This window comes from Orycteropus afer, unplaced genomic scaffold (assembly GCF_000298275.1).
Source record: "Orycteropus afer afer isolate SDZICR_OR568_19922 unplaced genomic scaffold, OryAfe1.0 scaffold00056, whole genome shotgun sequence".
Classification (NCBI taxonomy): domain Eukaryota; kingdom Metazoa; phylum Chordata; class Mammalia; order Tubulidentata; family Orycteropodidae; genus Orycteropus; species Orycteropus afer.
Window position 1 is genome coordinate 1,934,424 of NW_006921643.1, and position 25,972 is coordinate 1,960,395.

Here is a 25,972-nt window from a genome sequence, read left to right on the forward strand (position 1 = left end):
CCTCGGAAGGAAGGTTGGGCAATCCTACTTCTGTAGTGATACTGCCTCGGATACCCAAGGAGGGGTCGCTATGAGTCGGGGCCGACTCGACGGCAAACAACAACAACAACAATTTCAGAAGTTTCCATTCCTAAAGATTTTTAAATAAAATAAGGGAGCAATCCTGTAGCTGGTGAGAATACATTCTTGGTCTGGAGGCTGGGAAAGTAACTGTGTTTTCTCTCCATGCTCTGTCTGGTCTTTGGACCAGAGTCCCCCATCTGTTGGCAATACCCAAGAAATGGTAGATAGAAAAAATGGTCACCATACAAGCCACCACACTGTAAAAAAGTGTGAGGCACTGAGTCTCTGTGGGGCTGAGCTCAGCAAGACTCATTCAGTTCTCAAGCAGAGAGGCAAGCCCAGTACCAAAATCCCTGTGCTCCAGAGTCCCATCAGGCCTTTCCGTGTTTATTTTTAGTTGACAAAAAAACTGACATTTAGAAGAAGGAAAGAGTGAAGAGAAGAGAAAGAGGTAAGGAAGTAAAATTCTGTGTTGTGAAAAGAACCTCACAATTCATAGAGCCAAAAGTAGATGGGCTGCGATATTGAAAAAAAAAAAGAAATAGAAGTGGAGTGATAGCTTGATGAACAAACCAGAAGTCCTCAGTGATAAATTAAGGCAGAGAGGATTTGAATCTGGAACCTCTTCTGAAGCAAGCTCCTTCTTTTCCCATCTAGAAGCTTCCATTGAAACCCCATTCAGAAATCCTCCCAGGAAGCAGTTTCTGGTGGGGAAGGGAAAACAAAGGGACTCATGGGCAGCAGCTTCTCCTCCAGGCTGTCACCCATGGACCCAAGAGAACTGAAGGGCACGGGCAGGACACAAAGGGACTAAAGAGGAAAACGTCTTCATTTCTCCTTTCAGGCTGAGGAGACAAGGCTGGGCCCCAGAGTCACTGGACCAGAGTTCCCTGTCTGTTGGCAACACTCAAGAAACAGCAGGATAGAAAAAACAGGAACAGGATGCTCTGGCTAACACAATTTCCTGGAAAATAGGAGTTCCCCAGAAGCCTTTGTACTCAAGTCAGTCCTCTTCACAGCTGCTTCCTGGAAAGAACCCAATCTGCCCCAGAAGATACCTTCTTACGAATCATCTTCTACTTTTAACATTTGTTTGGATGTTTTTGTTTGCTTGGGGTTTTTGCTGCTGGTGGTGGAAGTTTGTTTTGCTTTTGGAAACATGTATTAAGGGGAAAATATAATGAATAGCCTTGGCTAAGAAGTCAGAAGCCTAGTTTCAGGTCCTAGCTCTACCTTTTATAGTCACTTCTTTCCAGGTTTTGGCTTTTACATCCATAAATAAGACTATAACACCTGACCTAGTTCTCCAGATTGTTTTAAAACTCAAATAAGATAATACATATTAGTCTATTTTGAGATCTTTAAGAAACTCTCTAGAAATGAAGAAAGAGTATTATCAGCCCAGGTTCCTACTTCACAAAGTCTAGCTCTGTGGGCAGCACTGCTTTTACTTTAACGGAAGAGGCATTTCCACAGCACGAGAGACATCCCTTAGGACTATAGGTCCCGTGTGTGAGTTTGTGAACCTTCAAAGATCTTATAGTCCCAATTAATTCCACTGAGTTCAGCAAACTTTCCAGTGATACAAGTCACTCAATTTCTTAAAGCTGCAGTTTTCAGTAAAATAGATCTAATAATCTGAGCATTAAAAAAGCAAATACATTTACTGAGACCATTACAAGTGCTTGATAACTATAAATGTAGAATGTGCCAAATACAGTGAGGAAATAAACAAGAGAGAAGGCAGAGCTTCTGCCTACAAGGAGACTATTGGTTTGTAAGAGTGATGAGACAAGGCACCAATAACTGCAACCCAAAGCCCACGGGACCATGACTGGGAGAGATGCTCTAAGCAGAAGTAAAAGCATGAAAGCAGGAACATTCAGAGCTTGTAGACTGTTGGTGTTGTTATGTGCTGTCAAGTTGAGTTTGACTCACAGCAAATCTATACGACAGACCAGAACTGTCCAACAAGGCTTTCTAGGCATAATCTTTACGGGAGCAGATTGCCAGGTCTTTTGTACAAGGAACTATTGGTGGGTTGGAATTGTCAACTTTTCAATCAGCCATCAAGCACTTAACCATTGTGCCACCAGAGCACCTTAGAGCCTGCCTAGGGAAGAGCAACAGCTCAGCCTAGCTAGAGTCCTGCTGGAGCCAGGTTATATCCTCAATGTCTACTGAGCACCCATTATTATGGGGGACTATTTAAGAAGCTGGACTACATGAAGAAGAATGCAACATCAGGTTTGGAGGAAGACTCATTAACAACATATGATATGCAGATAATACAACCCTGCTTGTTGAAAGTGAAGAGGACTTGAAGCACTTACTGATGAAGATCAAAGACTACAGCCTTCAGTATGGATTACACCTCAACATTAAGAAAACAAAAATCCTCACAACTGGACCAATAAGCAACATCCACCATAAATGGAGAAAAGATTAAAGTTGTCAGGGATTTCATTTTACTTGGATCCATCCAATCAATAACCATGGAAGCAGCAGTCAAAAAATCAGACACCATATTGCACTGGGCAAATCTGCTGCAAAAGACCTCTTTAAAGTGTTAGATGTCACTTTGAAGGCTGACTTTGCACTTTGCACCTGACCCAAGCCATGGTCTTTTCAATCACCCCATATGCATGTGAAAGCTGGACAATGAATAAGGAAGATCGAAGAAAAATTGATACATTTGAATTGTGGTGTTGGCAAAGAATACTGAAAATACCATGGACTGCTAGGATAATAAACAAATCTGTCTTGGAAGTAGTACAGCCAGAATGCTCCTTAGAAGTGAGAATGGCCAAACTTTGTTTCATGTAATTTTGGGAACCTGTAATAATAAACTCCAATTTTTCATGTCTTTTTGCTTCTTTTTCTTTAAAGAGGAGTGGAAAGAGAGAACAGTAAGTCATTTACGGATTCTGGTTAAGAGTTTTAGTAAACCAGGCATTTACTGTAAATAAGAAAGGCCATTTAAGTCCCAAGTCCTGATTGATTAAATATGGGGTCTGTTCTTGTCCATTTGGGGGAGAAATTATGGAGAATGAGGAGAGGACACCAGGTAACTTCAAGTCCTTCTCCATCAAGAAACACGCACATATATCTTCCTAATGTTAAAAAGAAATGTTGATTATAGCCACACAATGGAATACTATGCCATATTAAAGAACAATGAGGGATACGCAAATCATCTCACAACGTGGATGAACCTGGAGGACATTATGCTGAGTGAAATAAGTCAATTGCAGAAAGACAAGTACTGTATGAGCTCATTACTGTAGAAAGACAGAGAAGGGTTTGCTTGAGAAAGGGAACTCACCTAGTAGGTTACCAGGATGGGGAGGGAAGGGGATGGATTAATTTCAGGCTAGTTGGGGCTTACACACTGACATGAGTAGGGGGAGGGATATACAAGAAGGATATATGACCACCATAAGAAGATTGGGAAATGAGAGGACATTGAATTGTGCACATAAGAGATAGACGACAGATGCTAATACCAACCAATGTGTCCACAATACCACATTGCCATTAACATCAAACACTAGGCTATACGGATAAACACATAAACACTTGAGATGAGCAGACGGGGATCAGTGAACAGAGGTATACTCTAGGCCAAGGACAGATTCAGCTGAAGCTAATGTTGCACAGACACCAGCGATACAAAATACCTGCAGTCCTTACAGAAACAATAGAAGACAGACACAGAGTAATCTCTTACAGACATCCTGACACTATGGGAGAGAGATCCAATAGATCTACTGCCTAAGGACCACAGTACTGGGGGACACCAGACTCAATTGGCACAACAAAATACATAAAAGCGTTGCTCCACATCCTACATGGGTGAGTAGCGACTGGGGTCTTAAAAGCTTTCAAGCAGCCATCTAAGATGTAGCTAATGGTCTCCTAAAGTCAGAAGTGAAGAAGAATACAGGAAAGAAAAAAAAAAAGGCATTTAGAAGCAATCAGCCATAGGACACAATGGCCCTCCAAATCAGAAGAACCAGATGGTGCCCGGCTACCAATACCAACCACTCAGGAAAGATCAAATCTGGAGATCCTGGATAGAGTGGAAGGGAAAACATGGAACATAATCCAGAAACTCAATAATGACCAGAATTACTGGTCTGATGAAATCTGGTGAGACTCCCAATACTATGGCTCTGGAATACTTTCTGTGCCTGGAATAAAACTCACCCCCAGGGACGGGCTCTCAGCCCAATAGTTAACAAGACCACTCACCCAGTATGATGCACCCACATACTCTATGGAAATACATCCCTTAGAGCAACAGACCACGGGACACCAGAGGACCAACATTCAAACTGAGGAAATGCAGGACAAACAGTGCATAAATATGAGGGGCACAGGGAGAGGGTTGCAGGGTAGGGAGGGGAGGAGACTGGGTTAGGGCTGGACATGGTGAACAGGGAATGAAACTAAATGTACACATTACGTTGAATGTAAAACAAGCTCTTAAAAGACAAAAAAATGTTGAGTGGCACAGCTTCAGGAAAGAGCTTTGTCTGGGTATAGAGTAAGGTCCTTTCAAGGAAGCAGGCATGGAGAAGGCTGAGGACATTTCTTAACAGTAGCTAACAATGTGCTAGGTATTTTATATGCATTATATCACTTGTTGTTGTTGTTGTTGGGTTCCGTTGAGTCGTCTCCGACTCAGAGACCCTATGCACAGCAGAACAAAACACCACCCGGTCCTGAGCCAGCTCCATGATTCTTGCTATACTTGAGACCCCAGTTGTTGCCATGTTTGAGCCCATCACTGCAGCTACTTATCAATCCATTTCGTTGAAGGTCTTCTCCTTTTTCACTACCCTTCACTTTACTCAGCATGATATCCCTCTCCAGTGACTGATCCCTTCTAACAACATAACTAAAGTATGAGAGACGAAGTCCAGCCATTCTCATTTCTAAAGAACATTCTGGCTGTATGTCCTCTAAGACAGATTTGTTCATTCTTCTAGCAGTCCATGGTACCTTCAATATTCTTCTCCAACACCACAATTCTAAAGCATCAGTTCTTCTGCAGTCTTTCCTATTCACTGTCCAGCTCTCACAATCATATGAAGCTACTGAAAACACCATGGCTTGGGTCAGGCACACCTTAGTCTTCAGAGTGACGTCTTTGGTCTTGAACATTTTAAAGAGGTCCCTTGCAGCAAATATCCCCAGTGCAATATGTTATTTGATTTGGGTTCAAATTTCAGAACTAACCCCTGAATTGAGACCTTTCCCTGTCCACCAAGCTATGTGAAATGACATTCTTCTGTGTTCCCAAAGGCCCCCAAACTAGAAATAGTAATAACCATTGCCTTTATTACTCTGTTTTGTTGTCATTTATTTACAGATCACGCTGGAACTCCTGAGGGCAGGGTCTAAGTTTGTCTTGTTAGAAGCTGAATCACCAGTGTTCACCTCAACGTCTGCATACATTGGGGTCTAAAACCATTGAGCTTCGGGACTGGCTAGGATCAGGCAAACTCCCAAGCTAGGCCCAAGCCTATTCTTCCCTCTTTTGGGATGATATAAATAAATCTAAGCTTTGTATATGGTTCATCTAAACTACAAGACCAGAAAAAATAAAACTAATGACCCATCTATGATTTCTGTAACTACCTGAAAGGATGAAGCAAATCCCATAATTCCCAGGGTGAGGGGCCCCAGGGAACAAGTGTGAGTGTCTCTGAACCCAACCAATGACCACATCCTCAGGAGAGACAGGCAGACACAGGTGGATACACAAATAGAATCAAAGACTTTAGCAAGGTCTAAAAAAAAAAAAAAAAAAAAAAAAACCTGCCTTAAATCTCTCTCTTGGCCCCTATTGCCCTATTTTTGAATCAATATTTGGCTTTCAGGGCCCACAGTTTCTCTGCTCCTAGATGATTCACCTCCCACAGGGAAGTAACAGAGACCTACCTCGACCTTCTCCCAGAAGGGTCATGACCACCAATCCTTAGACTCTAAAACATTACTACCTTCATCCTCCCTGGGGATGGTAGGAAATGAGCTCTTTCCATGTTGACTTAATTCCAGAAATATATATATTGCCCTTCCCCTTTCTGTCCCTCTCTCTCCTTGTCCTCGTCCTTGTACTACTCTCTCTCTCTCTCTCTCTCACACACACACACACACACACACACAATCCACTGCTATCCAGTCTATTCTGACTCATAGTGACCCACAGGGCAGAGCAGAACTGCCCTCACAGGGTTTCCAAGGCTATAAATCATTATGGAAGCAAATTGCCATATCTTTCTCAGGCTGAGCAGGCTGGTGGGTTAGAATGGCAGACGTTTTCGTTAACAGCTGAGTGCTTAACCATTGCACTACCAGGACTTCTTAGACAGACAGACACACACATACACACACACACACACACAAATAGTTATATCAAAACTGTCTAGTTGTCAGCACTATTGATTCAACACCAAAATTCTCAGTTGCCCAGAGAGTGAAAGAAACAAAGGAAGTTTCCTAAAATCTCAACAAGGAGAACAGCTAGCAACAAAAACTATCTGCATCTGCACTACTGCTTTATTGGCCACTTTCAAGCTAGAGGCAGAAAATCAAGGAAAGGCAGAAATGAGGCAACTATCATGGAGAGATGGACTGGCCTGGGTGGATAGGAATATAAGAAGTGGGGCTCGGAGCACACAGGCTCTGGAGTCAGACAACCTCACTGTGAAGCTTGGCACTGCCACCTACAAGTTGTATGATCTTAGGCAAGTTATTAAACTTCCCTGGAGCTTGAGTTTTTTCATCTATAAATTGGGAAAATAAATAACGACTTCCTACAGTTATGGAAGGAGCTCTGGTAGCAGAGTGCCTAAAGGCACTTGACTGCTAACTAGGAGGCTGGCGGTTCAAACCCACCAGCCACTTCTCAGAAGGAAGTTTGGGCAATCCTACTTCCGTAGTGATAACTGCCTCAGAAACCCAAGGAGGGGTCGCTAGGAGTCAGGGCTGACTCGATGGCAAATAACAAAAAAAAAAAAAAACAGTTATGGGGAGGAGCTCTGGTAGCATAGTGCCTAAAGCACTTGACTGCAAACCAGAAGGTTGATGGCTCAAACCCACCAGCCACTCCTCAGAAGGAAGGTTGGGCAATCTACTTCTGTAGTGATACCACCTCAGAAACCCAAGGAGGGGTCGCTATGGGTCGGGGCCGACTCGATGGCACATAACAACACAGTTATGGGGGCTTAGTGCCTAAGGCACTTGACTGCTAACCAGAAGGCTGGTGATTCAATCCCACCAGCCACCCCTCAGAAGGAAGGTTGGGCAACCTACTTCCATAGTGATTGATACTGCCTCAGAAACCCAAAGAAGGGTTGCTATGAGTCAGATCCAACTCAACAGCAGTGGGTTACAGTTATGGAGCTCTAGTGGTGTAGTGGATAAGGCATTTGGCTGTTAACCAGAAGATAAGCAGTTCAAACCCACAAGCTGCTCCACAATAGGAAGTTGGGGCAATCTATTTCCATAAATATTTACAGCCTTGGAAACCCAAATGTGGGTCTCTATGAGTAGGAATCATCTTGATTACAGTAAGTGTGGGGAGTTACTAAGGAGCTCTGGTGGTGCAGTGTCTAAGGCATTTGACTGCTAATCAGAAGGTTGGTGGTTCAAACCCACAAGTGACTCCGCAAAAGGAAGACGGGGCAATCTGTTTACATAAAGATTTACTGCCTTAGTAATCCAATGGGAGTTGCCATGAGTCAGAATCAACTCAATGGCAGTGGGTTGGTTTTGGGTTTTTTTTTTTTTTTAAATAGTTATGTGAAGGAGTTCTGGTGGTGTAGTGGTTAAAGCATTCAGTTGCTAACGAAAAGGTCAGTGGTTCAAACTGGTTAGTTCTATAAAGATTTACAGCCTTAGAAACACTCTAGGCAGTTCTACTGTGTCTTATAGGGTCTCTATGAGTTAGAATTGACTCGATGGCAGTGAGCTTAGGTTTTTGAGTTATAGTCTTGTGAAAGAAATGAGGTGATATCTATGAAATGTGTAGCACCACACATGGCACACAGTAAGTATTCAAAAATGATAGAAACTCACTCTATTATCATGATCATGATTGTCTTATGATGCCAAGTTTGGGGCAGCAATGAACCTCACTGAGGCAGAAATTTATGTTTTTAAATGCATTGTGGGTTTTTTTTTTTTTTAACTACCTTAAATTTAAGTACTCCATTCCATGCTCTCAAATGACTCAATCCATCGAAAAAAGGCCATTTCTTTCCTTGAGCACATGAAATCCAATGGCTTTTCCATCCCATGGCTGGAGGGTTTCAGCTCAGCTTTGGCAGACTGATATAAACAACATGTCCAAAGAATTTTAATTGCCATTTCATTAATGGGGTCCCATTAACATCTCTCCCAACCAGCTCTGCTGATGGGCCAGTGCATGGCTGCCCAATTACTAAACCACAAAGTCCCCATAAACCTAGGCCCTGGCCTCTGAGGTTAAAGATTAAGCAGTACCTGAAAACAACAATAATGAGGAATAAGAAACAGGCAATGCAAAACACTAGGGTCCCTCTCCCGGTTACTAGCTACCCAGGAGAGCTGTGATGCAATTGGCTGGGACCAGGGGTCTGAGCAATCAGCTTCTAAATGTGAAGCCCTCCTTACCCCAGAATAATATATATCAGAGCACAAATCTGTGGGCATAGCCCTGGGGGAAAACTGGATCCACAGGAAGGAGGAGGGACTGCCACAGCAGGAAGAGACAGGGCCATTCCAAACAGGAAACCCAACCGGCAGCTGGATGGGGTAATGTGCCAACCCCACAAAGTCATAGTAAATCTGCCTCCTAGTGCTCTCACCAGGAAAGCTGAAGACATCAGAAGTCAGAGGCTGGCCTTAAAAATAAAGTTACATTTTTAGGGGAGAATAGTAATATCTATCAAAATATATATATAAACGTACATTCTCCTTGATCCAACAATTATGCTACTAAGATTGCATGTTATACTGTATTAGCAAATGAATATACTACAAAATAATTACGTGTAAGAATTCTCACTGAAGCATTTCATATGAAAGAAAAAAACTGGAATTGTTAATGTTCATCACAGAGAGCTGGTTAAATAAACTATGGTTCAGTTATATGAAGCACCCAATAAAAACAATAAGATATAGCTATGTACAAGTATCTGGAGTCCTAAATACTCCAAGACTTAGTATTAAGTGGGAAAAAAAATACAATGAGTATAGATGCTTCTATTTGTATACATTAGAAAGTAAAATATATAAATTCCGTATATATTACAGAATTCAGAGAGTGCGATCATAAGGAGATTCACTTTGTATTTTATACTATGAGGGAACTTTGGTGGTGCTGTGGTTAAAGCATTGGGCTGCTAACCAAAAGGTCAATGGTTCAAACCCACCAGCTGCTCCACAGGAGAAAGATGAGGCAGTCTGCTTCCATAAAGATTTACAGCCTTGGAAACCCTATGGGGCAGTTCTATTCTGTCCTATAGGATCACTATGAGTCAGAATCAACTTGATGGCAGGGAGTTTGGCCTATACTTATGTGTTCTGTTTGAATTTTTTCTTTTTATCATGAGTATAAGTAGCTTGTTAAATACATTTACTAAAGTTTTTAAATAAAGGTATAGAAATTTATCTGTTGACATGGAAAGATGTTCAGAATGTACTGCTAAGATTTTTTTTTCTGGAAAACATACATATGCAATGAAAGATCTGGTGGCATAGTGCCTAAGGCACTTGACTGCTAACCAAAAGTTTGGCAGTTCAAACCCACCAGCCACTCCTTGAAAGGAAAGTTGGGCAATCTACTTTCATAGAGATACCACCTCAGAAACCCAAGGAGGGGTCACTATGAGTTGGAGACGACTCGACAGTACATAACAATGACAACAAGCTGTCTGTGGTTCTCTCTGGGTAGGACTGTGGGGCTTATCATGTTCTTTCTGCCTGACTGCTTTCTCTGTAATGATCAGGGATAGTTTTTATATTAAAATAACAATAACAATAATAACTGAAAAAAGAAAACTTATCTTGGAGAAATTTCTCCCGAACAGAATTGAGAGGCAAAGCAGGAGGCTGCAGACAAGTGAAGAAGAGCTCAGCTGGCCAGACTGGAAAGAGTGGGGAAGCAGTATTGGACCTGCCTGCCTGTACATTTGGATAGAAAAACCAAAACTGGAAGCTTTGGAAATGCTCCTCTTCCCCAAAAGTGCATGCAGACCATAGCAGTGGCAGTCAGTGACCCGAGGATGCTTGTCCATCCACAGGCCTGGTTCAAAGGCTCTCTCACTGCAGATGATGAGGTGGCAGGGAGAGCACCAGAGCACCGCACCACGTGGTGCCTACTTTTGCAGGAGGCTCTGCTCCCTCCCTACCCCTATTGATCCTTAAACCATCCTGAGAGGCAAGACAGAATGTACCAACCCCTTCGCAACAGGCCCAGGGCCATTCTGCTCCAAAGTGATTTCTGATCTGATTCCTAGTCCTGATCAGGAAGATCTCTTTATAATTGGTTGGCTTGAAGCTCTTCTTGAATTCAAGGCACAGGCTCAGCAAAATCTGTCACTTTTCATAGCCTGTGGTGCCCAGAAAATGCTATGAACACAGAGGCCAACAGTGACCCTTGTGTGTGACCCTAGCCACACTCCACACTTATGGAGATGACAGCTTGTCTCAAGAACAATGATGGTCATGTAAAGTCAGGGGGTGCAAGACAAAGAAAACAAAGCAGGCTCACATCACTGGATGGGTAGAGAGAGGTAAGCACAGATCATTTTTTTTTTTTCCTTCCTTCTCTAGAGACAGTCTTACTTTCACAATGTGAAAAGTCTTCCCCTTCTATTGTCTTTTTATCATGTCCTATCAACCCCTGCATTACCATACTACCTTAAAAATATGACCTTACTGCACTGTATGGCTGAGGGCTGCAAAGAAAGCCATGCAGGAGATGTGTGTAGGCTCAACAGAAGGCCTGCAGGACAGAGAGGAGGGGACGCTAAACTTGAACATCACGCTAATCAAGCCAGGGAAAGTGTGAGGACAGTGGGAGCCTCCCAACAGGGAAGATAAGACACATCTCACTGCCCCCTCCCCAAGATGACTAAACACCCTGTGTCTAGCAGAAGCAGATGGATGTCTGTCTACATTTATGGTTGCTGGGATTTGGGGACTACATGGCACAGACTCCCAATGGAAAATGCCAACTCTAGCCACCTACACACCTAAGTTACTGATTCACAGGGATACCTTATGTCCAAACTCAGCCTAGAAACAGTAGGATGTAATAATTATAAACACTGGTTCTGGAGTCATCACTGTCTGGGTTTGAAACTTGCCTCTGTCTCTACTAGCTATATGACCTCAACAAATTACTCAGCCTCTCTGTGCTTTATTTTCCTCAGTTATTACATGCATTAAATGAAATGATGCACATAAAATGCTTAGCATATGGCGTGATCCAATGTGAGAGCTTAACAAATGCTATCTAAAAATAATCCATCAAGGTATCTGCATATGCATGTGTACACACATGCGCCCACACTGCTGGCAGAGCCCCGTCACTGTGACAACATCTGAACCAGGAAGCTCCAAGAAGATGGATATGTCCCAATAGCATCCTCCCCACTCTCTTACAGATGAATTTCATTATCAGAGAGTGAAAGAGAAGAAATAAGAGATCATGAAAGTGGAGAGAAGTCAGGCCAGAAAACCCAGGAGCCTTTGTCAAAGGTTGTGGGTCAGCACACTCCCCAAATCTCCGATGATCGTGTTAGCCAATTACAAAGGATGGGATGAGTGATGTGTGTGCATGCACACTGTGTCAAAATGGAGGGTTGGGAAGATGAGGCAAATAAGGAAGGAGACACAGAAGTCCTGGCATCTAAGCACTTTTTCTTTGCCACTACACTGGCAAATGTTTACATGGCCAAGCTCTGGCCACCTGCTGAAGAAAAACCTGACCACATCCTTCAAGAAAGTGGAATCTCCAAAGGCTGGGCTGAAGAGCCCTTCCCAGGGAGAGACAGGGCTCCCTGACAAAAGGTCAAAAAGAAGCAGAGAATATGTATAGAAAAGGGCACAAGAGGAACAGCAGAGAAAGGAGAAAAGATACAGGAGGGTCAGGGAGATAAACAAGCTAAGAGCCAAAAAGAGACAGCAAAATTCAGGATTAGGCTACTGGGGAATGTCCTTCACAAAAATCAATCATCATCAAGATCATGTTCACAATTGGTCCTGTTTGTGGCCTCGGAAACAGACTTCAGCAATAAATGAGAGTGTGTGCAGGCTCCCAGTCCAATGCCTTGATCAGAGAACAAAAGGATGCAAAAAAAAAAAAAAAACCCATAAATGCTTCTTGCCTGATGGACTAAGGGGCTAACACAGCACAGATAGCTGGCAGGTGGGCAGCCAGCAGGCTCTCAGCTAATTTCCAGACATTGGTTAGACAGGAGACACAGACCAAACAGCAGGCATGACAATGTTCATTTGGACAGGGAGAAGGGTGAGATGCTTTATTGTAAAGAAAGGAGGTAGCTATGACTGAATCTATCAATTAAAATGACCAGGCCTATTCCCTGGGTCATTCATGACCTTCATTCTCAAGCTGAAATAAACAGCAATGCAGATTTTTTTCCAGCCGACATGCCTGACTGAACATCCACATTTATCTTCACTCCCTCTCAAAATAACAGGATGACAAACTCAGGGGGTAGAGGATGGTCTCTAGGAAAAATAAAATGGGTATCAACAAATTATCTGACATACTGCGAAGGACTGCTCATCTGTATCTGATAAGAATTAGTGGTAGAAACACATACTATGAAAAACAAAAAGGCAGTCATTCACTTCTTTTCTGATTTAAAAAAATGCTGATAAAAAATCTATAATCGTAATACATGACTTATCTCAGTTGCAGAAATGATAGTAGCAGAATAAATAGAAGGGAAGAGTATATATGTGAAGGCAAAGTCTATGAAAGTTCAATCCTATTCTTCCATTAGAATTCAACAGATAATATCTAAAAGTAATAAATCATAACACAGCAATATAAACATCTTATTTAGATACCAAAACCAAACTCACTGCTGGTGAGTAGGATCCAACTCATAGCAACCCCTCCTTGGGTTTCCGAAATAGTATCACTACAGAAGTAGATTGCCCAACGTTCCTTGGAGGAATAGCATACAGGTCAGCTTTTAGCTGAATCAGAACCTGTACATTAATTCTTTCAGAACTGAAAGTGATTGTTTCTGAGAACAAGACTTGGTGTGATGAGGCAGAGCAGACTTGCTTTTCATTATCAGAGTCACAACAGTATTTGACTTTAAAAAATTGTGTTCTTCAAACACTTTGCTCAAAAATAAAAATTTTCTTAAACAACACCAATAAAAAGATTTATTTCAAGACATAGCTCAAATTACTCTTCCCCCACTACATCTTATCAGATCGCCTTCCTTGACTCTTGTGAAATCACTGTTTGTACCATCCATCTGACAATTAATCATATTCCACTTGGCAATGAGATAATCAAGTCTATTGTTAATTAGCTTCCCACCTATATCTTGCCTCCCTAACTAAATTGTATTTGCTTCACAGCAGACACCACTTCTCATAATCTTTGAGGAGTCCACAGCAGCCAAGGTTATCAAATCCACCAGCTCAGAGGAGATGCAGCAGCCCAGCTCCGTTTACCTGCATAGGCATTGGCCTGCTGCAGAAGGTCAGAGCAGGTGTGCACGTCTGCAAACGCCCGGATGCCCAAGCAGTTGGTGGGATGCAACTGCGATTGCAGGAAGTCACAGCAGTTCTGTCGAACATCCATGAGCTGCAGCAAGCTGGCTGCTGGGAGCAGCACCTGGAGGAGAAGGCATTAACATTCTGAGGAAGGGATTCATCTCCATAAAACACTGTTCCAATCATATCACTCCCATACTCAAGATCTTCTCTTCGCTCTCCACTACCTGTCCAATTAAGTCTAAGCTTCACAGCCTGGCTTTCAGGACAGCCCTGGCCTACCTCCCAGCCTTATTTCCCATTACTCTCCACTTCATGGACCTTAAGCACCAGTGGATTCTTTGTATCCCCTACAACCTTCAGCAATGCTTCTCAATCTTTAATGTGCCTATGAATCTCCTGGAACCTTATTAAAAGGCTGATTCCTGCTTCAGTAGGTTTAGGATGGGGCCTGGGAGTCTGCATTTCTAACAAGCTTCCAGGTGACGCTTGCAGCTGCTCAGCCGCAAACCACACTTTGAGTAACAGGACCCTACAGCACTGGTTCTCAAACTTGGCTGCACCATGGAGTCATCTGGAGAGGTTTTAAAATGTTAATGTCTGGGTCTCATCCCTCAGAGATTCTAATTTAACAGGTATGCGGTGTGGCCCGGGCACTGAGATTGTTTAAAGGTCCCAGGGTGCTTTGAGAATTTTTGCCTTTAGCTTGCTACCCTCACTCAGAATGATGAGCTGCTCATTGGGCAGTCTTAGCATCTGTATGTCAGGTACTGGTCTTAGCTCTGAAATTCAGTGGTAAGCAAGATAAGCTAGATCTCCTCTTTCCTTAAGGGAACAAAAGACCCACTCTCTCAAATCCCTCAGAACTCAGGCAATCATACTTTATTCTCCCAACCAACAGATAAAAAATGAAGAACATCTTTATTCTCAGAGAAAAGAGAATTGCGTTTCATTTTAAAAGGTCACAGGACATATGAGTATTTATACTGGATTCTAGAAGACAAAAATAGTTCTTGCTCAGGTGTATAAGCATGTGTTTTTCCAGAGAGCCAGGGAAGACCGGCTTGAGCAGGCCAGCTGGGCTGCTCAGAATGCCAACCCCGTTGAGTTTCCCTGTGGGACCTTCCATGGCTGCTGAAACCTGCCCTCTGGATCAAAAATACAGGGTAGAAGGCAAAAGTCTTTCTCCACCCCAGCTCCTCCACTTTAGAAATGGCAGATAGTTCTGAGGGTGATTTTCCAAAAAGAATTTTAGAAAAAAAATCACTGAGCAGAACTGTTTCATGAGAGGCTGTTGTACTTTGGGGCCCAAGCATTCATTTTATCCCAAAACAATCCCCAGGTGTGGGACCTTTGCTCTCAGCTGCTCCCTTGGCTCTCAGAGTCAGTGACTGCATCAGCCAGACTCGAGCTGTTGCCATACCCAAGGGCTTGCCCAGAAGACATGGACTACAGATAATTGGTTTTCTTGATTCAGAGTACTGACTACATAAGCTTTTTTTTTTTTTTTTTCTTTTTCCTGTGATTTAAATTCTGGACCCTGAACTTCTCCCAAAACAGCTCTGAATTCTCAGCTCTGGCTCTCAACACCTCTATGTGCTCAGGCCAAAAACTCTGTTCACAGCCCATCCTAGAGCCTACCCCTTCACTAGGGTAACCAGACACTATGGTTTGCCTAGGATGGCACAGTTTCCCAGGACATCAGAGTTTCAGTGCTAACACTGGGGTGGCTGGTCACTCCTCACTATTCCTGACAATGAACCCAGCATCCAGCACCCAAGCCTCCACTATTATTGGTCACAATAATATCTGTGCTCAGTGAGGACAGCTAAATATCTGTTCTCAGTGAGGACAATTCTTCCTACCTACAAGTTTAAACTTCTCCTTCACAGCATCTGAACCATAGAAAACATTTCCTCTTCCCTCTTTTCACCCTCTCCCTTCCACTCACCTATGTCCCCAAGAGGAGAGCAGTAAATTAGCATCATGTTCTTTGTATTTTCTAAACTACTGTTTCATTCCTGAGAAAGAAGATAAAATCACCCTCTCCTGAGACATTTAGACCACAAATGAACACAGCTAGGCCCCAAATCTAACCACCTGAGCTACATCCCCACTAGGCAGCCACCATCTCCACTAAGCAGCCATAAACTGGGAAAGTCAATTAACTCATGTGCTTGCTCACCCTGGCCCAGTAGATCTCAACACCAGATTAGTCTCTGCCAGCTAACTAAGTGAAGTTCCATTAACCATACTTGTTGAATACATACCAGGGATGGAAAGCTGTGTTCTGAGGCCCCAAATGACCTTTGTGACATCCCTCAGATCAGCACCAGCTATAATGCCCTGAGTTAGGGACATAGGTTGACCAACCATCCTGGTTTACTGGGGACTTTCCTGGTCATAGGGAAACCCTCAGTCCCAGCAAACTGTGAAGGTTATTCACCTTGGAGACCAGTGACTTCTCATGCTAAAGAAATAGTGGGGGAAAGGAAGCTATCAAATGTTGTCTAGGACACACCTGTCTCAGAGGTATGAAGAGTCCCAAAAGGGCTATGTGTGAGAAGAGGCAGGTGGGGTGGGACAGCAGCACCACAGAAAATTTCTGAGCATCCAATCTGCCCCTAAACTGTATTTCCAGCCAAGCCAAGAAGAGATCATGCCAGAGACTCACATTCCCTTTCCCTTTCTCTCTTTCTCACCATGAGTGTGGTGCTTAAATTCTCAAGTTCATGACACTCAGCCAGAGAAATGAAATAATATTTTCTGAACACACTCCTTAGGTTATACTTTCAGTTTTTAAAACCTCCCTGCATAGGGCTACCCACATAGCTTTCAACTTCCCTACTTCTCACAAAACCCACTTAGGAGGCAAAAATCGTAAGGCTTTCCATTTTTCCATGCCCCCCACCCCAGCCTGTCTGGGTCCACTCCTTTCTGAAAGCATTTCCAACCTGACTTGCTAAAATGAATGGGGTTTGTGGTTACTGTAATTACTCCTTCCCTCTCTTTGATCTTACACTGTGTTTAGCTATGTGTCAAAGGCCCTTTTCTTCTCACTACTTGCTTCATACAGAAGGCAGAAAGAAGAGTAAAGGAAGTCCAAATGCTGAGAGGGAAGATTTGAAGGCTGGAAGACATATCACTACTCAAACTCTGGGTCTCAGGGACAAACTGAGGCCCAGTCCAATGGGGTTCTCAGGTTTGGACATGAGAAAAAAAGCAAATCCCCAGAGGATTGGAAAGAAAAGAAAGCAAAACATCCTTGGGGCAACAGTCTTCAGTTATCTCTCCTCACACCAAGGGTCTTGAGAGGATTTCCTCTTGCCTTATCTTACTTGAAACTTTACTCCCTCAAAGGGTAGCAATAACAAGATTACAAATGAGAGGCAAAGCTCAAATCCTCAGCTTTGAAGCAAAGCTTCTGGTGGATCCTAGGGCAGTACTGCACATCCTTGGAGGGGAGAGGCTGAGACAGGGGAAGGAATAGTAGGTTAGAACCACTTGCAGGGTGGAAGACTGCCTTAAGTCAAAATGTAGTTAGCCCATTTTTTGCAACCTCCACATTATGGTTCTTAGAAAACCACAGAGACCTTGGAATGACCCTCAGCAAAGAGTTTACAAGTTCCCCTCCAGTTTGCAAATGGCTGCCCTCCATTTTTCATCACAGACTTGCCTTGTTTTTTCTCTCCCTTGGATAACATGAAAACACAGCAGAGGATATCCTGTCACAGAGTTTGTTTCCTTTAGCAAAAACAAAAGGAAATGCCCTGCCTCAGAAAGCACCTACTACTAGAATTTCAGAGAGGCAAGGCCATTCACAGAGGCTAGGAAATGGGCTGCCCAGGCCCTCTGCCCCAGCACTGGGCATGAGGCCTGGCACAGAAAAAGTGCTAAATACAATCTGTTGACAGAAAAAAAGAGAAAGAAAGGTGTGTAGATGAATAGGGGACCTCTCAGCACTGTGATTAAAAGTGTGAACTTCGAATTCTGACTTCAATACTTACCAGCCATATGACTAAGAACACATTACTTAACCCCTCTGGCCTCCGTTTCCTCATCAGTAACAGGAGTGGAAAAGTGGTACTGCCTTAAAGGTTTGTTATGAGGATCAAGTGAGGTAACACATTTAAAGCTTGGGACATAGTGCCAACTATGTTTGTTTTTATTATTATCAATCATTATGAGCTGAAGTAAAAAGAAAATGCCCTGCTTCAGAAAGCCCCTACTCCTGTTACTTCAGGGAGGCAGCACACCAGCCAGAGGCTGGGAAATGGGCTGCCCAAGCCCTCTACCCCAGCACTGGTCATAGAGTCACACCAAAAGCATAGAACACATTGAGTTAGAGAGAACCGGGTTCAAATTCTAGCTCTATCACTTACTACCTATGTGACGTGCTTAGTTTATAATGAGCATTAGCTGTTAGCTATGACTGTTGTCACTTCCACCCACCTCCACCATGGAAAGGCAACTCATAGTCTCTGCGAGAGATGTTTGGCTAAGAAGAAGTTACAGGTGCAGCTCTATAGACCATGTAACTAGCCAAAGTCTCTGACCCTGCCCTTTAAGGCTTTTATGAAATCCCCAGTGCCTGCATGCTCATCTGCTCATTGTATCAAATTCTCAGCAAGTACTGTCTTTATAGACAAATTGCAAGCACTGCCTTAGCAAATACTGAGAGCATGAAGAAGAATCCACATTTTCATCCAAACTCTGTTCCTTTCAACATTTTTTGTTTTCCCTCAAGGTCACCCCTGACCAAACCACAGTTTTAAGTGGAGGGGGGAAAAGGACAAAAGAATAGTTGGTACACTACACTGACTCTAAACAACACATAGTTCCTTGTAGGTCACTCATATGCCTCCCATTGGAGCCCTGTACATGTCGTCCCTCCCATCACTCCACACACACATAGATAAATATAGGAGGTCCCACAAGGAGTTCACACACCAGTAGGGACATAGACAAATAAGCAGAGTAGGTAGCCTGGCCTCTCAGTCTTCCTTCAAGATCCAGCTCAAGTAATGAGTGAGACCTGCCCTGACCATCCACAAGGCAGAAATGACCATTCTTGCTTCCTGAGCACCTCTGTTCTGATACCTATTCACATTGTAGGGTATCCCTTTGCTTAGCCATATGGCTCCACCTTCTAACCAAGTGCTCCTTGAGGGAACAGCCTGCCACAGTGCTCTCTGTACCCATACTGTCTACTGGCACAGGGCAGGAGCTCAGAAAGTGTGTACTGAATGGCTGAATGAATGAATAAATAATACATGAGCCAAGATATAGTCTACCACAAGGAAGGAGAAAGAACTGAGACAGCTTGTAGCCCTATGCTTTCTAAATTGTGCTTCTACCCTCCATCTGGCTATTTAATACACCTCTTAAAGGGCCCCTACACAGAGCAACAGCTGATACCTGGCCCAATCCTCTGTCATTGCCAAGCATTATGGGCACACCTTGGGGAGAAGGTATCCCAAACTACTCTCCTTTGGGAGAATTCGGAGCCACTTTAAGGCCAGATGGAGTCACTCTCTGCCTCCCACCTTCTACTATGGATCCAACTCTCTGCCTGGTTCCTCCTTCAGTGTCCATGAGAACACAGGCTCATTCCTGAAGCTTTTTACATATATATACTCCATCACTACCTTCCTATTTCTTCAGTAATAAGACTCAACATTTATTGAGTGTTTACCATGTGCCAGGCTCTGTTCTGTTTTATCTATATTAGTTCCTTTAATCCTCACAATAACCCTATGAGTACTATTATTATGACCATATTACAGATGAGGACAATGAGGCAAAGAGAAGTTAAGTAACTTGCTCTAGGTCACCCAGCTAGGAAAAGGAGGAGTGTAAGATTTGAGTGTAAACAATCTAACTTACCACCACTCATCTGTCAGTTTGCCATACTGTGGTGGCTTATGTGTTGATATGATGCTGAAGGCTATGCCACCAATATTTCAAATACCAGCAGCGTCACCCATGGTGGACAGGTTTCAGCCGAGCTTCCAGACTAAGAAAGACTTGGAAAAAGAAATGAACCATCCACTTCTCAAAGAATTGGCCAGTGAAAACCTTATGAATAGCAGTGAAACATTGATATATTACTGGAAAACTTTATGAATAGCCCTGAAACATTGTCAGATATAGTGCCAGAAGATGAGTCCCTCCGGTCAGAAGACACTCAAAATATGACTGGGGAAGAGCTGTCTCCTCAAAGTAGAGTTGACCATATGACATGGATGGACTAAAGCTTTTGGGACCTCCATTTGCTGATGTGGCATGACTCAAAATGGGAAGTAACAGCTGCAAACATGTATTAAAAATCAGCACATGGAATGTATGAAGTATGAACCTAAGAAAATTGGAAGTTGTCAAAAATCAAATGGAATGCTTAAAGATTGATATCCTAGGCATTAGTGAGCTAAAATGGAATTGTTTGGACCATTTTGAATTGGATAATCATATGATCTACTACACCTGGAATGATAAATTGAAGAGAAATGGTGTGCCATTCATCATCACAAGGAATGTTTCAAGATCTACCCTGAAGTACAATGCTGTCAGTGATAGGATAATATCCATACATCTATGAGGAAGACCAGTCAATACTATTATTATTCAAATTTACACACCAATCACCAAAGTCAAAGATGAGGAAATTCAAGATTTTTACTAACTTCTGCAGTCTGAAATTGACCAAACATGCAATCAAGATCTGTTGATTATCACTGGGGATTGGAATGTATAAGTTGGAAGCAAAGAAGAATCACTGGTAATTAGAAAATATGGCCTTGGTGATAGAAATGACACTGGAGATTGTATAGTAGAATTTTGCAAGACCAATGACTTATTCATTGCAAATATCCTTTTCAACAACATAAAGCAGCTATACACATAGATTTCACCAGACGGAATACACAGGAATCAGATCAGCTACATCTGTGGGAAAAGGTGATGGAAAAGCTCAATATTCTAAGTCAAAACAAGGCCAGGAGCTGACTGTGGAACAGACCATCAACTGCTCATATGCAAGTTCAAGTTGAAGCTGAAGACAATTAAAAGAAGTCCACAAGAGCCAAAATATGGCCTTGGTTATATCCATCCTGAATTTAGAGACCATCTAAAGAATAGATTTGATGCATTGAACACCAATGACCAAAAACCAGAGGAATTGTGTGCTGACATCAAGAACATCATCCATGAAGAAAGCAAAAGTTCATTAAAAAGACAAGAAAGGAAGAAAAGACCAAAATGGATATCAGAAGAGACTCTGAACCTTGCCCTTGAATGGAGAACAGATAAAGTAAGTGGAAGAAATGACAAGATAAAAGAGCTTAACAGAAGATTCCAAAGAGAAGCTTGAAAAGACAAAGTCAATTATTATAATGAAATGTGCAAGTACCTAGAGTTAGAAAAGCAAAAGGAAGAACACTCTCAACATTTCTCAAGCTGAAAGAACTGAAGAAAAAATTCAACCCTTAAGTTGTAATAGTGAAAGATTCTATGGGCAAAATATTCAATGATGTAGGAAACATCAAATGAAGATGGAAGGAAAACAAAGAGTCACTATACCAAAGAGAACTGGTCAATGATCATCCATTTCAGGAGGTGGCATATGATCAAGAACCAATGGTATTGAAAGAAGAAGTCAAAGCTGCACTGAAGGAAGTAGCAAAGAACTCCAGGAATTAACAGAATACCCATTGAGATGTTTCAATAAACCGATGCTGTACTGGAGGCACACACTCATCTACCAAGACATGTGGAAGATAGCTACCTGGCCAACTGACTGGAAGAGATCCATATTTGTACCCATTCCAAAAAAAAGGTGATCCCACAGAATGTGGAATTATCAAACAATGTCATTCATATCACACGCAAGTAAAATATTCCTGAAGATGATTCAAAACGGTTGCAGCAGTATATTGACAGAGAACTTCCAGAAAAGCAAGCTGGATTCAAAAGAGGATGTGGAACAAGAGATATCACTGTTGATGTCAGATGGATCTTGAGTGAAAGCAAAGAATACTGGAAAGATGTTTACTTGTGTTTTATTGACTATGCAAAAACATTTGATTGTGTGGTTCATAACAAATTATGGATAACACTGAGAAGAATGGGAATTCCAAAACACTTAATTGTGCTCATGAGAAGCCTGTCCATAGACCAGGAGGTTGTCATTCAAACAGAACAAGGAGATACTGCATGTTTTAAAATCAGGAAAGGAGTGTGTCAGGGTTGTATCCTTTTGCCATGCTTATTTAATCTGTATGCTGAGCAAATAATCTGAGAAGCTGGACTATATGAAGAACAGTGTGGCATCAGGATTGAAGGAAGACTCATTAGCAACCTGTAATATTTAGACAACACAACTTTGCTTGCTGAAAGTGAAAATAACTTGAAGCACTTATTGATGAAGATTAAAGACACCAATCTGCAATATGGATTACACCTCAACATAAAGAAAACAAAAATCCTCACAACTGGGCCAGTAAGCACCATCATGATAAATAGAGAAAAGATTGAAGTTGTCAAAGATTTCATATTACTTGGTTCCACAATCAACACCAGTGGAAGCAGCAGTCAAGAAATCAGACGACATACTGCACTGGGCAAATCTGCTGCAAAAGACCTCTTTTAAGTGATGAGGAGCAAAGATGTCCCCTTGAAGACTAAGGTGAACCTAACGCAACCCACGGCATTTTCAATCACCTCATATGCCTGTGAAAGCTGGACAATGAATAAGGAAGACCGAAGAATAGTTGATGCTTTTGAGTTATGGTGTTGGCGAAGAATACCAAAAGTACCATGGATTGTCAGAAGAACTAACAAATCTGTCCTGGAAAAAATGCAGCTAGAATGTTCCTTGGAAGCAAGAATACCCAGACTTTGTCTCTCATGCTTTTTTTATTTTTGTCAGAAGGGACCATTCCCTGGAGAAGGATATCATACTTGGTAAAGTGGAAGGTCAACAAAAATGGGGAAGGCCCTCAACAGGATGGACTGACATAGTGGCTACAACAGTGGGCTCAGGTATAGCAAAGATTGTGAGGCTGGAGCAGGACCAGGCAGTGTTTCGTTCTGTTGTCATTATGAGTCAGAGCCAACTCAATGGCACCTAACAACAATCTAACTTACAACCACTCAATAGATGAGAAAACTGATCCCTGAGTCAGGGTGTCACCAGAGGTGTCAGGGAAGCTCTGGTAGGAGGTAATGAAAGCAAGCCAGAGGGTGGCAGAGTATAAGTCTTCCCTGGACAGGCATCTGGGAGGACCTAAGAGGTCACTGAATCCCATGCCTTCCACTTCACAGATGGAACAACTGAGACCCCACAAAAGACCAGAGTAAGAGAACTTTGTGAAGTAATAGCAAAGCTGAGACTTGCAATGTTCTACATCATACTTTGGTGAGTAGTAACTGGGTTCTTAAAAGCTTATAAGCACCCATCTAGGATGCAACTGTTGGTCTATCTCCATCCAGAGAAAAGAAGAGTGAGGAAAATCAAAGGCTCAGGGAAACGACTGTCCAAAACACCAACGGGCCACATGAACCACAGCTTCCTCTAACCTGAGACCAGAAGAACAAGAAGGTACTCAGCTACTACTACCAACCACTCTGATCAGGATCACAACAGAAGACCCTGGACAGAAAGGGAGGGGGAAAAATGTAGAACAAAATTTAAAATCATAAAAAAGACCAGACTTACCAGTCTGATAGAGACTGATGAAATCCCTGAGACTGTGGCCCTTGGAAAGAAACCCTTCAAATCTGGAACTGAACATACGTCCAGAGATCAACTTTCAGCCAAACAACAGACAGGCCTATAAAGTGAATAATAACACCAGGGAGGAATGTACTCCTCAGAACAATCACAACAATATGAGACCAAAATGGCAGTATATGCCCAAAAGCAAAGTTCAGAAGGCAGGAAAGAAGGACAAATGAAAATGGGGAATCCAAGGAGGAAGTGTGAAGATTGCTGTTGTATTGAAAGGATCACAACCAATGTCACAAAGCCAAATGTGTATAAATTGTTGAATGGAAAACTAATTTGCTCTATAAACTTCCATCCAAACTATAATAAAAATTAAAAAGCTAGTTTTAGAGAGATCAACCACTGGGTTAGGCCAAAATTGCAAAGACAAATAGCCAGGAATGGAATATCTTCTAATTACTCAAATGTATAAACACCTTGTACATTACAAGAAAAAAAGTTATTAGATATATGATGAAAAGGGAAGAGAAAGCTAAAATAATTTCTTCAAAAGCAGGCTCAGTGGTGGAGCCACTGAGACTATGGTCCCTAGCTGCCCTTCAGGTCTGGAATTGAACCCATACCTGTGGCTTCCAGCCAAACATTAGACAGGCATATGACTTGAACATTTACCTGAGGTAGATACACTCCTTGGAGAGAACAATCATGGGAGAAAGAAGGGCTGCTTATGCACAGGCAGACAGCTCAGAGGGCAGGAATGAATGGAGGGATGGACACAGGGAAGAGGTAACTATCAGGAGGAAGTGGGAGGGGAGCTGTTACATTGTGGTAAATTGTGGTCAATGTCATGAGACAAAGTGTATGTGAACTGCTGTATGGAAAGTGAATTTCCTCTGTAAATCTTCACCCAAATCACAATTAAAAAAAAAAAAAAAGCAGGCTCCGAATTTACCTCATTGACTTACTCCACCCAATTCCAATCATACAATTCTACAACTGCCTCTCACTGTTGTACTCAATTTATACTAAATTACTTTGCACTTACTGTTACTGCCCAAAAGTCATTCAGCAGTTTGAATTCTGCTGCTAGGCCTAGTATGTAACCAACCATCACCATGGTCCTGCTGAGGCTCAGGCCTGCTGGTTGGTATCCACTGGTGCTCAGAGGCATTTGGTAGACTAATGACTGTAGAAATTATACAATCCAAGAGACTGTCTCAGGGACCAGAGACAAAGACAGGCTGTATCATGGGTAGACTCTGCAGGCCCAAGTGCAGTGTTCCTCAAGCATACCTACGTCTTGCTCTATGAGTACCAGTCACCACACCAAACTAACTCCCACTCATCCTGAAGGCCTCAGCTTAAACAGTTTATCTCCTGAAAGAGCCCCTCCCAGATCCTTTCTTCCATCCAAATTGAGTTCCCCTTATATTCTCTTTCATTGTACAAGGTTATTTTCCTTCAAAGGATTTATCACAATTTATACATAGGCATATACTTGTGTGCATATCTGATGAACATCTGTCTTTATCACTAGACTGCAAGCTCCATGAGGGCAGGCAACAGAAGCACCACTGCTCACTGGTACAACCCATAGTATCCAAGACTGGAACATAACAGGTGCTCATACATTTGGGCTGAATTGAATGAATAAACCATTATCAATTTAGCCCCCTATCACAATCCTGGAAAAGAGGGTAGTAGTTTGGATAAGGGAAATAGGTATTTTGATAACTAGAGAGGTATTTGCCTCACAACAAATAACTAGGATAGTATTGTGCTTGTAAAAAATAAAAAAAACCTTTCACATTACATTAATTTCCATAACTAATTAAATAGTAGGACACTAAGAACAAGAAATAGTGTATCCTGTATCTGTTTTTAGCACAGTGACTTCTAGGGCTCGAGAGAGGGCACACCCTCAACCATCTCCCCTACTACAGATGATACTGATGCCTCATGTTCCCACACAAAAGATGCACACTTGTGAGTGAAGCATCATCTTTGCTGGCTCCCTTTTCAGGACTCCAGATGGCTGAGGGTGAGGGCAGGCCAGTGAAAGGAGGAAAAGGGCACAGAAAATACATTTTACAACCTCAAAGTCTTGCTGAGGTTCAGTTCTGTGCTTGGCACCTGCCAGTCTCAGAGATATTTGGTGGACTAATGTTGAAAGAGGAACAAATTTTAAAGACTTACAACCCAATACTCAAAATCCCTGAGATGAGATGACAACATGGGGAGAACCTGGGTCACACAGGCTTCTCGTTCTTCCTTCACCAAAATTTTGAACTGACATGAGTTCAAAAGACTTTCTCCTTTGGAAGGCCAAGCTTACTTGAAGGTAATATAGCTTAATGGTTAAGAGCATAGGTGTCAGAGTCAGGCAGGCTTGAGTTTGAGGGCCAGTTCACCTATTTACTGGCC

General features: G+C 42.5%; 1 protein-coding gene across 1 annotated transcript in view; it reads right to left on the bottom strand.

The window, feature by feature from the left end:
* Positions 1 to 25,972, bottom strand: part of KLHL3 (kelch like family member 3) — a 164,462-nt gene that overhangs the window by 97,045 nt on the left and 41,445 nt on the right. Inside the window, exon 4 of the mRNA XM_007938933.2 lies at positions 13,783 to 13,945. Within this exon, the coding sequence (XP_007937124.1) occupies positions 13,783 to 13,945 (163 nt within the window). The remainder of the gene's footprint in view (positions 1 to 13,782; positions 13,946 to 25,972) is intronic.